Genomic DNA, 17,314 nt, shown 5'->3' with positions numbered 1-17,314 from the left:
TTAGTGCATCACTTAAAGTGGATTTTGTAGACAGCACCTTGGGAGTTACTCTCAAGAGCACACAAGGCTCAGAAACCAAGCTATACTCGTTTCTATTTCGTGACGGTGCATTTACTTCTGATCGGGTTTCAACTAAGTCTGGGCGCTAACACACGGGAGGAGGCATGCAAACCTGGTAAGACTGTTTCATTCTCACCTGTGAGTGGTGTAGCCTGTGCGTTACACTGATACACGAGGGACATGTGAGCGCCGGGAAGGCTGCTGGAGGGGGTGCAGACCCTGGCTCCTGGAAACTGTGGAAAGGCAGAGAGAAGCGGAGACCGGTCGCTGAAAGACGCACAGGAGCCAAGGTTTGGAGTCCGTTCCTCGGTGAGCAAGGAGCGCAGCGTCGCTCGGGGCGCGCGAAGTCAGACCGCAGGAGTCGGGCGGGCGGGCGGCGCGGGTTCTGCAGTTGGACGTGCAGCACCCGGCAAGGGAAGGAAGGCCCACGGGAGAGTCGTTCCTAAGACCTGGACGAGGACAGGCTTCAGCACCCGCAGGAGGAGACAGGGGCCGAGAGGCCCAGCCCACCACCCTTCGGCGGGGCGCCGCGGAGCGCCAGGGGGCGGAGTCGGGCCCGCCCCGCGGACTCACACACCCAACCAGCGACGAGCCGCCCCGACCGCGGGACACGCCCCCGCCCCTTCCCGACAGCCCCCGGAACCTAGCTCCCTCCGGCGCCTGCGCAGCCCTGAGGCCCCGCCCCCTCGCCCTCCCGCCTGGCCCTCCGGCGGCCAACATGGCGGCTCCCTGTGTGTCCTGCTACGCCGCGCTTTCCTGCCGACTCTTTCTCGGAGGTAGGGTTAGCCTCTCCCAGAAACAAGGCGTCTGGAAAGCCGCAGCTGCGGAGTTGCAGACAGGTACCGGATCTCAGGTGAGGCAGAAGTGGATGCACGGGTCCGTGTAGCGCGAGGATGTGGAGCCGGCGCCGCTGCTTTCTCCTGGCGTCTCGCGTGCGCCCGGGCCGGGACTGAAAAGGGTCTGGGGTGTTTCGGAGAGGCCTGTGGTTGAGAGAGGAGGAGTGGGTGTTGGTTTGCAGCGGCCACTCGAGGTGGTTTCTGGGTTTTGCAGGGTGCAGTGAGGGAGGAAGTGTTCTGCAGACGGACCTAGAGCGACCCCCTTCCTTGAGTTGTCTGCGGAGCTAAGGGGAGTCGGTGCCCAGGTGTGTAGGGTCTGGAGCTCCCCGCTCGCCCTGCGGTCCATTCACCCGAGGAGGTGAAGGACTGGACTCCTGCAGTGGGCTGGAAGACTCAGTGGATAAAGTCACACAGTGGATAGGATTCATAGCGGCCTTAAAAGTGCCTTGCATCTGTGCGGCTTCTGTTTTCTTAATTTCCCCCAACGCCGGTTCTCCGGAGAGATGGAGACCAGAACTTGTACATTTCCTTTACTCCCCCGAGGGCGGTGAGAAGCCAGTATTCTAGCTTCACAGCTGTTTTGGTGATGCTGACTTGGGATCTCGAAAGGAGGGGAAAGTTTTGAGAGGGAAGAAAACGAGCTTAGTTTTGGATATAATTATAGTTATTATACAGTAATAATTGGGTTGTCCACGTGGAGATTTCCAGTAGGCCCAAAGATTGACAAGTTTATAGTTCAAGAAGAACTTCTCTACAAGCCCTCTGTCAACTTGTAGATGGTAATCGAGGCCTTGGAAGTGAATTCAAACACGTAATGATGGTGTACCGAATTGGAATGAGTAGAGGGACAGGGCCCTGAAGGACAACGGCGAAGAAGAGCCTCCCAGAGATTGAGAATGAAGTGCCAAAGAAACGGGGGAAACCAGTGTGGTGTCATGGAAAACAAGTGAATGTTTTAAGTAGGCAAAGTGATAAACAAGTACCAAATATTGTATAGAGGCCAAATATTATGATATAAAAACTATTGAAAAAAGGAATACTGTGTATTTTTAAACATCGTTTTTATATTTTAACCTAAATCGACCAGTCCATCTATTCTTTTATCCATCACTTATTTTTCATTCATTCTTTTTATTTTTTTTTTTTAAGATTTTATTTGTTTATTTGTGAGAGAGAGAGTGTGTGTGCGCAAGTGCACAAGCATGGGGAGAGGCAAAGGTAGAAGGAGAAGCGGAAGCCTAAGCATTCTCCTGGCTCAGTGGGGAGCCCTACTCAGGGCTCATTCCCAGGATCCTGAGATCATGACCTGAGCTGAAACCAAGAGTCAGATAGATGTTTAAATGACTGAGGTATCCAAGTGCTCTTTACTACTTTTTTATTACAGAATACGTTGGAAGTTTTTATTTTTTTCATGCATCTCTTTTGAGTATATTTTCCCTATATATGCTTAGTTAGCTATAGCGTATGGAATGTTTTAATTGCTGACACTGTGTGTGTGTATGGGGGAAGGGGCTACTAATTTTCTCTCCCTCTCTCAACCTCCAGAATCTATGTATCCTTCTCTGTCTTTACGTTCTTTTTATCATAAGCGTGCATCTATGTCAGTGCTAATAGTTGATGGCCATTTATTTTGTTTCCATTTTCTAACCATTAATAAAATGTTTAGTAAACATCCTGTAATAATTCTTAGGTACTTACATTGCTTTTATTTCTGTAGGAAAGTTGTGAGTTTATTGCTGCAAAGTGTGTGTACATCTTAAATTTTAAAAGATATTTCCACATAGCTTTCCAGGAAGGCTGTGGCAATCACACTCCATCATTGATGTATGAAAGTGCCCCCTTTTCAACTAGCATTAGGTATTTTTTTTTCAATAAGATGGTAAACAGTGATTCCTCCTTGCTTCTTTAATTTTCATCTCCCCGACTTGAAATAAAGCTTTTTTCCCCCTCCATATGGCAAATGTTTACTGAGCACTTTACTTGAGTCAGGCACTGTGAAGTAAACAAATCATTATCAAATAATTACCAGACAGTATTGACCCTTACCCTCTCCAGGGATGATCCTGAAACTGCTGCATCCCTAAATTCCTTAGTATTGTAACAGCCTATGTTTTACCATATGAAGTACAACTAAGATATATAACTGAAAGATTTAACTGACCCCCGTCAGACCCTTACTATTACCACATATATGGTTAAAGACATTTATAAAGCTTTTTTCTGGCACAGAGTTTGTCTGTCTTAAGTATTAATACTTCTGCATATCCCATCTCTAATGTTAGTATTACATTTTTCTCAGGCCATGTAGGTGGCTCAGTCGGTTGGGCTTCCGGATCTTGATTTGGTCTCACATCTTGATCTCAGGGTAGGTGAGAGCAAGCCCGGCCTGGGACTCTGCACTGTGGGTGGAGCCTGCTTGGAATTCTCTCTGTCTCCCTCTCTGTCCCCTCTCCTGCACACTTGCACATACTATCCTCTGTCTCTCAGAAAAAAAAAAAAGTTACATTTTCTTAAAGGCCGTGTTTCATAAAACAATATAATAATAATAAATCCATCTTGTACAAGATTTTTTTTGCATTTTGTTTATACGTATGAGTGTGTCCTAAGTTGTGATACAAATAGTACCTATTACTGTGGATCACAGTCAAAAACGCTTGAGAAACACTGATGCCACAAGGAAAAAGAAACAAGTTTTGCTAAAAATTGTGACTCTTTTGTGCCCAGTTGGGACCCTCACTAACAGACTCCCTCTTGTGTACCAATCTTGTGGTATATACGTTTCATATTAATGCCTCTACAATTGCAAATATCTAAGTGTACCAAATTTGGGATAGAGGAGGGAATCTTAACTTGTGAATGGCGAAACTTCAGATTATAAACCCCTGGTTATCAGGTACCTACCTATTCACAGTTTATCATAAGGTTTACAGAGGTGAATACAGAAGAACACAAAAGTGCAGTGCCTAATGCAATTGAGTTGAAATGGGTAGAGTGGTGGGATGGGCCCCTTCTCCAAGGAGATGATAGAGTTTTCTGGAGCAATTAGGAGTTAGATAAAAAAGAAAGATACTCTGTTCTAGGAAGATATATAGTCAGTTGATCTGGCAACGACTAATTGGTTATAGCTGTTATAATTGGTATAATAATTAGTGCAAGAATGGTGAGAGGTGGGAAAGTTTGATGGGACCCAGATTATGGTCTGTGTTGCTATACTAATGTACATGCCTTTTTTTTTTTTTTTTTTTTTTAATCTTTCACTAATGAAAATCTCACTGGCATTATTATAAGCAGTTGACAGTCATGGTATACTACAAAGGTTACCCATGGATTCTTAAATCCTCTATCAATATAATGTAAGAATGCTAATTTAGCTTTCTGAAATACTTATGACTTCTTAAGAAAGATTTATTTATTTTATATATAGAGAGAGGAGTGCATGTGCATGCTAACGGGGAGGTACAGAGGGAGAGGGAGAGAGAATCCTCAAGTAGACTCCCCGTTGAACATGGAGCCCTGCTTCAGGTTGGATCCTAGGACCCTGAGCTTGTAACCTGAGCTGAAACCAGGAGTCAGATGCTTAACTGACTGTGACATCCAAGCACCCCTATATATATATATATGTATGTATATATATGTATGTATTTTTTAAGATATTATTTTTAAGTAATCTGTATACCCAGTGGGGGCTTGAACCTAAGTCCTTGAGATCAAGAGTTGCATGTTGTACCCACTGAGCCCTTATGGCTTATATTAAGGAAAAACAGTAGACTAATTTTCTATTTTGAAAGCTAGAATTACCAAATATCAATGATATGTCCTCTTAATTTTATTTTCTATTAAACACTCAGTGCTTAAACTTTACATTTTTATTGAGTCAGTACACCCCTTATTGAATTGGTCTGTTTGCTGAAGAATGCTCAATGGCATTTGGTGGGTTGGCCCTGTATATTTTGATTTTATTGTAAAAACAGTGTTATTTTTGTCTTAAGTATCTATTCTTTAATCTTAACGGGCTCCTAGGGATTATAATATTGTATATTTATCATGACATCCAGTTGGTTTATAGTAGGGTCTAAATAAACTTTATTGATAAATTGCTTAAAAACTCTTTGAAATTAAAAATTGACTTGCATTTGTATCAAATGCTGTATGTAGCTCTGTAAATTCGTTATGTTTTCCTCCAGATAACTTGATTTTTTTAAAAAGCCTATTTTATTAGCAATGGAAATGAAAACCTTTTTGATGGGATAAGTTGTTTCTTTTGAAATCCATCCTTTTAAGGATGGATCTAAATCTACTTGTACTATGCTTCATTGTTGTAATTAGGATGATGAATTAATTAGTTACTTATTGCTGTACCCCCAAACTGAGCAGCTTAAAACAGCAGACATTTGTTATCTCATGGTTTCTGCGGGTCGAGTTTGTAGGCACAGCTTTACTGGGTTTTCCCTTTGGGCCTCCCATAATTTAGTAGTCCAGGTGGTGGCTGTGGCTCCTGTTATCTCAAGGCTGGAGGGTGGAAATCTGTCTCTCAGTTCGCTCATGTGGGTGTTAGCAGGTTATTGGACTGGCCGTTGGCTGGAGGCCACCCTCCGTTCTTGTCACATGGGCCTCTGTAGGACACCTCACCACATCTGGCTTCTATCAGGTTGATCAAGGGGGAGGGGCAAGAGGGAAGACAGTCTTTTTATAACTTAATCTGAGTGGTGACATTCTGTCACTTTAGTAGTATTCTATTCGTGGGAAGCAAGTTTCTCAAGCAATTTGCAGAAGCCCACATTCAAGGGGAGGAGATTGAACAACAGGATGAATACCAACTGGTAGAATCATGGGAACCATCCTGTAAGCTGCCTGCAACTATGTTCTTTTTTATTACTTAAGTGACTTGTGTGTTTATAGGTCTTTCCCTTACATTTGGTTTGTAAACCTCTTGAGAAAAATAGCATAACTTTTGTATCCCTACTCTGATGCCTATTACAGGACCCACAGACACCTCCTAGATGCTCACTGATCATTTCCTGAATTAAACATGTGAAGAGTTCTTACGTGTAGGGATATATGTGTGTGCACATGTTGTGTATGCACATGTGTGTGAGCACCTGCCATGCTCCTTTTTGCCAGATAGATTAGTAACTTAAGAAAACTGCATTTTGACCATGTTTCATACTTCCTTCTCTCACTGTGGCAACATTCTCATTTTAACATCAGTCACTTCTGCTTGACAGTTACTTCTGTCAAAACTCAGGAGATAGCCTGGCTCATAATAATTGCTTAAATTTTGTTAAATTAACTTGTAAAATAGTTTACTTCTTGGAATTTTATGAAAAATAAAGCATGTTCAAGCATTTACAAAAATAGAATACTGTAATGAACTCCCTGTATATGTCAGCAGGCTTCAATAGTTACTACTGTTTTCTGAATTCTGTTTCATCTGTCTCCCTACCTTTTATTTTCTAGAAGCTTTTATGTAAATCTCAGGCTTTCCATTATATTACTTGTATATATACTTGAATGTGCATCTCTAACAAGTAGATTTTTTGTTTTTAAAAATTATTTATTCATGAGAGAGAGGGAGAGGGAGGCAGAGACACAGGCAGAGGGAGAAGCTGGCTCCATCCAGGGAGCCCGATGAGGGACTCAGTCCCAGGACCCCAGGATCACGACCTGAGCCAAAGGCAGACACTCAACCACTGAGCCACCCGGGTGCCACCAAGTTGCTTTTAAAATAGAAAAAAAGAAAAACAAAAACATGGGGGTGCCTGGGTGGCTCAGTCAGTTAAGTGTCCCTCCTTGCCTTTGGGTCAAGTCATGATCTCAGGGTTCTGGGATCAGGCGCCATGTTGGGCTTCCTGCTTAAGCAGGAAGTCTGCTTCTCCCTCTCCCTCTCCCTCTCCCTCTCTCTCTCCCTCTCCCTCTCCCTCTCCCCCTACTGCCTGCGTGTGTCTTCTTGCTCTCAAATAAGTAAAATCTTAAAAAAAAAAAAAAAAAAAGGCTTCCATGCCACTATGGATATATCAGGCAGAATGAACAATAATTTCTTAATATATCTGCTACTTATTCCATCCATGTTCAAATTTCCCTGGTTGTGTTAGCAATAATTTTTTATAGTTTGTCTAAAGCACGATTCAGACAAAGCCCATATATTTTATTTGATTTGTAAGTGTGTTAAGGCTCTAAATTTATAAGTTTGTGGAAAGAATATAAATCGTGAATTTTGCTCAAGTAGTGTAGTAGATTTCCATGTTTGTTTAACCTGGTGTCCACTTCCCTTTCACCAGGGCACTGCTGCTTTCTCAGGAGGGATGAGTTCTTCACCACTGGATACAATCTAGAAGGACTATAATCTGGGGCATCTGACCCAAAGTAGCCCCATTAGATAGTCCCTCCCATGAGATCTTGAGCAGAAAGCTAATGACAGTTGCAATACCGTTTTATCTTAATGGCCATAGACTTCATTGCACATGCCGTGGCTCATTGGAGTTCCTGCTTCTTAGCTCCCTGCTTCAAGTATAGTCCTGGGCCCCTGTTACTCTTCTAAGAAATGTCTCTTTTGCTTGAGCAAAATCATATTCTTTTGCTTGCATCCAGAGATCTCTAGTTGATAAAAATATAAACTCATTCAAAAAAACTTACTGTCCTCTCTCTCTCTTGGTGTCCTTCTAATGTTTCTTTCTATCCATGTTTTCTCTAATATGACTTTAGTCTTTACCTTTTCTTTGAGTCCTCCAAGTATTTTTTCTTTTGCCTTTTCTATTCAGATTAGCAGCAGCTTCTTCTTTGTTCCATTTTTATCCAATTGAACAAAAAGGAAACTCCTGAATACTCGTAATATCATTAAAGTAGTGTGTGGCACTGGCATTTGGCCAGATTTGGGACATCACTGCTCTGTCAGGATGTGTCTGCTTCTTTGGCAACCCGCTTGATTGAAATTATAGTTGTCTGACCCACTGATTATCTTAAAAAAGAAACAAATCTGTCAAGTTGTATCTATACCAGTCCATAAAAACAAAGTGTGAGGAAAATTCTCTGTCATAGCTTTTCAGTTGGAAACAGAACCTGTAGAAAATTTTGTTGGGGATTTGTACTTAACAGTAGTGAAGCATGTTCTCTCCAGGAATTCTAGCTGTTTATAGCTAAAGATCTAGTCAATTCACATTCAGCCTTATCTTACTTAATGGATTGTGCTAATGAATAATGGACTCTATTGAATGTAAATATTTTTGTGTGAATCACTGCTGGAATAATTTAGAATATTTATAAATATATTCAGTAGTCTGGTACTGATGCTGTGATGGTTTTAGAAAAATATGAATTCCAGAATGTCACATTCTTAGGCAGTGTATACAAATGTCTTTGAAAAGATCCTAAGGAGATTGAAAAATAGCAAAGTGTGGACTTTTTAAAAAAGCCCTTTCTAAATGAACAATAAAAAATTTTAGTTTTTATTTTTTTTATTTTTTTTTAAATTTTAGTTTTTAAAGCATCATTTATGTTAAAACTAAGAAAGCTGCCACATGTCACAGAGTCTTAAGAATCTAGACACAAGATAATTTTAATTCAAGTGAAGAAATGAATCTTCAGGCTAATAATCAACTCTTTTGCTGGAGGTAATACTCAAATGTTGTCAGAACAAAAGAAGAAAAGGAACTGTGGGAGAGAGAGATGAAGAAAACACAAAGGAATATTTACTCAACAAAATGGAAGAATTATTTTTCTATAACTGCTTCACACTGTCAAGGACATTCTTAAAAGATTGGGTAAGGGAGAGCTATATGAAATAGTAGATAAGACAAGAAAATACGATTGAAAAAATGGTTAAGGGAAGATATTTGGAGATAGACCAGTGATTGAAAAAGCTAAAAATTCGGAGTGGCTGCAGAATTGACACCGCAGAAAACAAAACAAAAAAAAACCCAGGAGTAAAAATTTAAACATCATTCATAATGCAGAACAAAGGGATAAATAAGACTGAGAGAACGGAGATAGAGGACAGGAAACCAGATCACCTCTGTGGTCGGAGAAGAGAATAGTAAGGTGAGAGTTGGTGAGTATTACTTTCTGAGGTTGATAGGAGAAATAATCTAAGCATTTTATTTGGAGACATATAGGTAATCACTACTAAAATAAAAGGCTGTGTGATGTCCAAATTGCTGGATCAAAAAAAAGACAAATATAAAAAACTGCAGACCATTTAGCAAAAGAAAGAAAACAGGAATGGAAGCATACAAAAATAAAATAAGATGGAAAATGTGACAGTATCTATTAAATCCATTTAAATAAGGTATTCTCATATTTGTAAAAAACTCAGATTGGCCCAAAAAACAAAACCTAAAGTGATTTAAAATTTAAATGAAAAATACGGTCAGTGGGATCCCTGGGTGGCGCAGCGGTTAGGCGCCTGCCTTTGGCCCAGGGCGCGATCCTGGAGACCCAGGATTGAATCCCACATTGGGCTCCCGGTGCATGGAGCCTTCTTCTCCCTCTGCCTGTGTCTCTGCCTCTCTCTCTCTCTGTGTGACTATCATAAATAAATAAAAATTTAAAAAAAAAAAAATACGGTCAGTGATATTCCAGGGAAAGGCAAATGGAAGTCTGAAAGGGTTGCAATATTACGATCCAACAGAATGAAATTCAAGGTAAAAGTATTGCCTAGGAGTGCAACACTTTATAATTTGAAGGGTACAATCTGCCTTAAGATAGAACTCTCTTCAGAGAGTACATTGGATATACCACTGAAACATACAAAGGAAAAATACAAGAAACGAAAAGATAATTAAGATTAAAGCTATTGTATGGATATAGATTCATAACTGTTTCTTTGGTATTTTTTTCTGGCTCACATCCAGTATAAAGGAGTGCTTAAAATTTTTTTCTAATATTCTTTCTTTAATTTTATTGTCTACTTTATAACCACTGTATCATTGCTTTTTGAACATGAAGTATTCAGTTCATCAAACCTGTCACCTCTTACTCTGCAGACCCATCTCATGTCCTGTTTCATAAAAATAATGGCCATAACACATAAGTAATCTTACCTTTCCGTCTTTTTCCCTCACAAACTATGTTGTTTCTTTGCATAGTAAAATAGATGTTTCTTATCCTAACACTAATGCCTGCCATTCCCCCTACTTTGATGGTGTCATGTCATGTCCCTTGCTGATTATTAACAGACGGCATCTCTAGCTCAGATCTCTCCTGTGTACATACCCACAGAGCCATCTGCCTCCAGGACACCTATCTCTCTGGAGATGCCCATCAAGCATCTCAAACTTGTCATGCCCCAAATTGAACTCATCACTTTCCTCCCTATCTTACTGTTCCTTTAGAACTCATTACTTCAGTGAATGGAAGTCTCATATTCACTGGGAGACTCATTTCTCCTGAGGGCTGTGATTGGTGGTTGGTGGCAAGTGTAGTGGGGACACCTGTATTACAAATCGTTTTGGTTATGGACAAAAACATTTTGTCACGTGACTTAGAAAACCAGCAGTGTAATCATCCTTTTGGCAGTGGAACATTGGGGAAAATCACCTCTATTGCGTGACAGCTACTTTCTCCAAATCCAGATCAGTATTTTCTCTTCATTTTGAATACAGGAAGCAACATCTTCCAGTGTTCAAAGAAAACATGAAATCATTGAAACACACACACAGAAGCAGAACCCTGGGAAAAGTAAAAACAAGATGGAAAAACTCCTGAGACAAGGATTTGATGCTGTTGGCACTAACTGTGGGGAGAGGGAGCAGGGTTAGGAGTGTACAAAGAGGCTATACGTAAGCAAGTTTGGGTCATGTTTTTACTCATTGATAGTGACACTGTATCTTTATAAAAACATCTTAAGATTCTTGATTAATAATATGAAGAGAGAAGAAACTCCTTTGTGCTCCCCAAGGAAAAATAAACTATAAAGTTTCATGGGATTTTAAATTGCCTTATTTTACTCATTAAGGAGTTGCAAGAAATAATTTTATCACTATTTGATTTGTGAGAGTTTAAGAACATAATTTTTACTATTAATAGAGCATTGTAATATTTGTAATATTTGTCCTGTATTTTTTCTTTTACTTTTTATTGTAACTACAGTGACAAATTATTATAGTTATTTGAATCTCTGATTCTCAAAGGGTTAGGGAATGGATGAGTGAGAGATGATGGTGGTGGTGGTATGTGCGAGAGAGGTTTGTTTGTTAATGAAGAGGTAAGTGAGGGAGTTACTAAAAATTATAGTTAAGGTCTGAATTGCTTAAGAGTGCTTAACATTGTTGAGGCTGGGATAATGGTCGAGAACCACAGATTAAGATTTTGAGAAAAACCAGGACCAAGAATATCTATTCTAGTTATATCCATCTACTGAATGTGGCTAAATAGTCATTTGAAAACATTTTTCTGGTTCCTTAGCACCTTTTATTGCAGGTGAACTATTTATGCCTTGGGGGGAAATTCCTAGTGCTATAGCATAGAAGGATCAACAGTGGCAAGTGATACCATTACTGATAATTTAGAAGGATGGGAAAGCCCTTATTTCTGTAAGTTAGTGTATTGAACCAAATTAATGATAAAGCTTGTCAGTGCTTACTGAAGCAGTTTCTTCACTGCATCAGCTTAAAATAGTCTCAAGCTAAGCTAAACTGTTATTTTAAAGCCTTGAAAGATGAGCTGTATTTGTACCCTAAAGCAAGATGACTACCTATAGCCTAAGTGTGCTATTCTCCAGTACATGCCTCTTTTCTCCTTTGTCCTCTGCTTGCTGTCTGTCTGCAAGGGCATTTACTTCTTTTCAAAGGGAGTGTCATCTCTTCATTACCTGTGTGTCAAATATCACAAGTAGTTGACATTGACCAATCAGTATGAAATGTGGATATTTGCATTAGACAAGGATGTTTTCATATCACTTCTAGGTATTTTGGGTTTAACTGTGTGAAATGCTAGTAGTTTAAACTACTGTGTAAGTAGAGGCTTTTAAAAGCTAGCTTTTGAGTGGAGGACGATTTCTTTTTCTTTTTCTTTTTCTTTTTCTTTTTCTTTTTCTTTTTCTTTTTCTTTTTCTTTTTCTTTTTCTTTTTCTTTTCTTTTTCTTTTCTATGATCAACAGGAAGAAAGAGAGGCAGACACACAAGCAGAGGGAGAAGCAGGCTCCACACAAGGAGCCCGATGTGGGACTTGATCCTGGTACTCCCAGATCACGCCCTGAGCCGAAGGCTGACTCAACCGCTGAGGCACCCAGGTGTCCCTTGAGTGGAGGAAGATTTCTAACAGCTTTCTTTTTTTTTTTTTTTTCCTAACAGCTTTCTTAACAGGCCTTTTACCTGTTTCCAGACTCTTGCCAACTGAGTACTATAATAAAAACAATTGTTTGAACACCCTGTTTTATGTAGAGACAATAGCCTACAAGACATTACATTGTAATGTAAATGTAAATAATTACATTATTTAATTTAAAATCTAAGTTAATCACAGTTTAATTACATTGTAAGGTAAATATAATGTAAATAATTACATTAATTTAAAATCTTTTCTCTTTTCATTTATATTTTCTGCTAGATATTAAGGCTAAGGCACACCACAGGTGTATCAACAAAGAAAAATGTTGCAGCCTTAAGACGTGAAACTTACACAGTGGATTTTATTAAAAAGCAGATTGAAGAGTTCAACATAGGAAAGAGACATTTAGCCAACATGATGGGAGAAGATCCAGAAACTTTTACGCAAGAGGATATTGACGTAAGTACAGTTACTCGGTTGGGAAAGTAATTGCTGTAGAGTTTGTTTGTTATGATTTATTTATTTATTTATTTGAGAGAGAGAGAGCACTAGCCAAGGTGAGGGAGAGAGTGAAGGGTAGAGGCAGAAGGAAAAAGAAACGTAAGCAGACTCTGTGCTGAGCTCAGAGCCTGATACAGGCCTCCATCTCATGACCCTGAGATCATGGACGACCTGAGACAAAACCAAGAATCCAACACTTAATCGACTGTGCCACCCAGGCATCACTAGCTCTGTCAGTTTTAATCAAACTGTAAGAATAAGGAGAAATACCACTCTGCATTGCAAGTTGGAACCCAGGTTTCAAAGAGAAATGCTACCCTGTATTTGGAGCATTGTGAAGCATAGTGAGTGTTAGATTTTAATGTGAAATGGATAATTGTCTTGATTCAAGGTCCTAGGAGCCAATGTGAATATTTAGAACAATGTAGAAATATTTATCCTATTGTAGTTTTAAACTCAGCTTTCTTACAAATAGTAAAACAGATGATGATGGAAATAGAGTCAAGTTTATAGAAAGTCCCATAAGTAAACCTGAGTTTAGTGTTTTTTTATTATTATCTTAGCTATACATTTGAATTTTCAGTCAGGGCATGTTCTAAATGATTTGAGAGAGTTAGAACTGTGTTATTGTTCCACTCTTGAGTTGTTCTGACCCTGATAAAAGTAGTAATAATAAATAATACTTTTTTGCTAGACATCACAACATAGCTAGCAAAGGTACTTAAAATTTAACCAATTTGAAGTTTGTTCTAACTTTTTAAAATTTTATTTTGAATTCCATTATAGTTAATGTACAATGTTGTGTTAGTTTTGGGTATACAATATAGTGATTCAGCACTTCATACAACACTCAGTGCTCATCACAACTGCCTTCCTTAATCCCCCCGTCACCTATATCCCCCATATACCCCTCCCCCCCACCGGGAACCATCAGTGTGTTCTCTATAGTTTAGAGTCAGCTTCTTGGTTTGTCTCTTTTTCCCTTTGCTCGTTTTTTTGTTAGCTGGTTTCCTAAATTCCACAAATGAGTGAAATCAAATGGTATTTGTTTTTCTGTGACTGACATGTTTCACTTAGCATTATACTCTTTAGCTCCATCCGTGTCAGTGCACATGGCAAGATTTCATTCTTTTTTTATGGCTGAATAATACTCCTCTGTGTGTGTGTGAGTGTGTGTGTGTGATATCTTCTTTATCCATTCATCTATATCCATTGACATTTGGGCTGCTTCCATGATTTGGCTATTGTAAGTAAAGCTGCTATAAACATAGGGTTGCATGTATCCCTTTGAATTAGCATTTTTGGATTTTTTTTGGGGGGGGGGTAAATACTTAGTAGTGTGATTGCTGGATCATAGGATAGTTCTATTTTTAACTTTTTGAGGAACCTCTGTCCTGTGTCCACACTGGCTACACTACATTGCATTCCCACCAACAGTGCAGAAGGGGTCCTTTTTCTCTACATCCTTGTCAACATCTGTTGTTTTTGTGTCAAAAAACAATGTGTCAACATTCTGACAGGTGTGAGGTGATATCTTATTATAGTTTTTTATTTCTCTCTGTTGTCTAATTGCTGTGGCTACAACTTCTAGTACTGTATTGAATACAAGTGGTGAGAGTGGACATCCTTATCTTGTTCCTGACCTTAGGAGAAAAGCTCTCAGTTTTTCCCAATTGAGAATGATGGTAGCTGTGGGTTTTCATTTATGGCCTTTATTATGTTGAGGTATATCCCTTAAACCTACCTTGTTAAGGACTTTTTTCCTGACTGGATGTTGTGCTTTGTTAAATGCTTTTTCTGCATCTATTAAGATAATCATATGGCTTTAATCCTTTCTCTTATTGATGTGATGTATCATATTGATTGATTTGCGAATACTGAACCACCCTTGCATCTGGAAATAAATCTCACTTAATTGTGGTGAATGATTTTTTTTTTAATGTATTGTTGGATTCTGTTTACTAGTATTTTTTTGAGGATTTTTGTATCCACATTTATCAGATATATTTGCATGCAGTTCTCCTTTTTTGTGATGTCTTTCTCTGGTTTGGTATCAGGGTGATATAGAATGAATTTGGAAATTTCCTTCTATTTTTTGGAATAGTTTGAGTAGAATAGGTATTATTAACTCTATAAATGTTTGGTAGAATTGGCCTCTTGAGCTCTCTGGTCCTGGGCTTTTGTTTGTTTGGAGTTTTGGGTTACATAATCAATTTTTTTGCTGGTTATTGGTCCACTCAAATTCTCCACTACTACTTTCACTTTTGGTAGGCTATATGTTTCTAGGAATTTGTCCATTTCTTTCTTCTAGGTTGTCTAATTTGTTGGCATGTAGTTTTTCATAATATTCTTTTATAATTGTTTGTATTTCTATGGTGTTGATTGTTATTTCTCCCCTTTCGTATTATTTATTTGAGTCCGTTTCTTTTTTTTCTTTCTTTTTTTTTTTTTTTTTTTTGTGAGTCTAGGGAGAGGTTTATCAATTTTATTGTATCTTTTCAAAGAACCAACTCCTGTTGTCATTTTTATGTTCCATTGCTTTTTAAGTTTCTATATCATTTAGTTCTGCTCTCTACTTCATTATATCCGTACTTCTCTTGGTTTGGGGTTTTGTTTGTTCTTCATGTTCTAGTTCCTTTATAGGTAAGGGTAGGTTATTTATGATTTTTCTTGTTTCTTGAGGTAGGCCTGTGTTGCTATAAACTTTCCTCTTAGAACTGCTTTTGCTGCATCCCAAAGGTGGGCCATTGTGGTTTCCTTTTCATTTGTTTCCATGTACTTTTTGCTTTCTTTGATTTCTTGGCTGACCCATTCATTGTTTAGTAGCATGTTATTTAACTTCCATGTATTTGTGGTCTTTCTAGTTTTTTTTCTTGTGATTGATTTCTAAATTTATAGTGTTGTGGTAGAAAAGATGTATGGTATGACTTTGATCTTTTTGAATTTGCTGAAGCTTCTTTTGTGGCCTAATACGTGATCTGTTCTGGAGAATATTCCATGTGCACTTGAAAAGAATATGTATTCTGCTAATTTAGGATGGAATATTCTGACTGTATCTGTTAAATCCTTCTGTTCCAGTGTGTTATTCAAAGCCACTCTTTTCTTGTTGATTTTCTGTTTGGATGACCTGTTCATTGACATAAGTGGGGTATTAAAGTCCTCTAATATTACTGTATTATTATCAATTAGTTCTTTTATGTTTGTTATTAAGCATTTTGTGTATTTGGGTGCTCCCATGTTGGGTGCAAAATATTTATAGTTGTTATATTTTCTTGTTGGACTGTTCCCCTTTATTGTTAGACAATGTCTTTTTTTGTATCTTTTTACAAACTTTGTTTTAAAGTCTATTTTTGTCCAATCTCACTATTACTACTCCAGCTTGTTGTTGATATACATTTGAATGAAGTTTCTCCATCCCCTCACTTTCAATCTGTAGGTGTCTTAGGCCTGAAATGAGTCTCTTGTAGACAGCATTTAGTTGGGTCATGTTTTGTTACCCATTCTGTCACCCTCTGTCTTTTGATTGGAGCATTTAGTCTATTTACATTCAAAGTAATTATTGGTAGATACATATTTGTTGCCCATTTGTTACTTTGTTTCATGGTTTTTGTAGTTTTCTGTACACAAGATACTGTCAGTTGCAAATATAAATAGTTTAACTTCTTTCTTTCCAGTCTGGATGCCTTTTGTTTATAAAATAATGATATCTGAAACTATTTCTAAAATGTATTTAAGCAAAAATACTTAAGATTTAAAACAACTTTGAGATGCCTGGGTGACTCAGTGGTTGAGTGTCTGCCTTTGGCTCAGATGTGATCTGGGGATCCAGGATCAGTCCCACATCAGGCACCCTACAGGGAGCCTGCTTCTCCCTTTTCCTGTGTCTCTGTCGCTCTCTCTTTGTGTCTCTCATGAATAAATAAATAAATCTTCAAAAAAATATTTAAAACAACTTTTTTCATACATTAAAATATATTTAAAATTTGTCAAAGTTTTGGGGCACCTGCGTGGCTCAGTTGTTGAGCGTCCGACCCTTGATCTCCACTCAGGTCTTGATCTCAGGGTTGTGAGTTCAAGCCCTGCATTGAGCTCCACACTGGGTATGGAGCCTACTTAAAAAAATATTAAGGTGTTTACACAGACACATATCAGGGTCTCCATTTTGAATATTCTTTTTATATTATTTAGATAAATCTAAAAAGATCCTATCATTCAGTCAAATGAAACAATATATTTTGTTCTGGTTCTTAAAATATAGAATTCCAGAGAGAAGATGTGTAATATTAGTGTATGAATGTGAGAGATGATGGGTTTTCTGTACTTTTAAAACTGCATGTGTATATAGATGGTGAAAGTAAGTTGATGCTATTTTGTGTCATTTTGCTAATAGAATATGATGAAAATCTCCCTTAGATTTAGCCAATAGAGTAATAAAGTCCTGAATTAATATGAAAAACATCCAGTTGCTCATTTAAAATATGTAGAATGTTTGGGGCACTTGAGTGGCTCAGTTAGTTCAGCATCAGACTCTTGATTTTGGCTCAGGTCATGATCTCAGGGTCTTGAGAACAAGCCCCGTGCTGGGCATGGAGCCTGCTTAAGATTCTCTCTCTCCTTCTGCCCCTCCCACCATCTGAAAAATAAAATAGATTTTT

General features: G+C 38.6%; 1 protein-coding gene and 1 long non-coding RNA gene across 2 annotated transcripts in view; one reads left to right on the top strand and one right to left on the bottom strand.

Annotated features, from left to right (window-relative positions):
• Positions 1–554, bottom strand: part of LOC144323929 (uncharacterized) — a 72,034-nt gene extending 71,480 nt beyond the window's left edge. Inside the window, exon 1 of the long non-coding RNA XR_013389277.1 lies at positions 197–554. This is a non-coding gene — a long non-coding RNA (uncharacterized LOC144323929). The remainder of the gene's footprint in view (positions 1–196) is intronic.
• Positions 555–736: 182 nt separating this feature from the next.
• Positions 737–17,314, top strand: part of MRPS9 (mitochondrial ribosomal protein S9) — a 62,615-nt gene continuing 46,037 nt past the window's right edge. The window contains exons 1-2 of the mRNA XM_077914909.1: positions 737–913; positions 12,438–12,617. Of these exons, the coding sequence (XP_077771035.1) occupies positions 779–913; positions 12,438–12,617 (315 nt within the window). The 5' untranslated portion in view covers positions 737–778. The remainder of the gene's footprint in view (positions 914–12,437; positions 12,618–17,314) is intronic.

Source organism: Canis aureus, chromosome 11 (genome assembly GCF_053574225.1).
Source record: "Canis aureus isolate CA01 chromosome 11, VMU_Caureus_v.1.0, whole genome shotgun sequence".
NCBI classification, from domain to species: domain Eukaryota; kingdom Metazoa; phylum Chordata; class Mammalia; order Carnivora; family Canidae; genus Canis; species Canis aureus.
The sequence above is the reverse complement of the archived record's forward strand: the minus strand, read 5'-3'. Positions and strand labels throughout refer to the sequence as shown.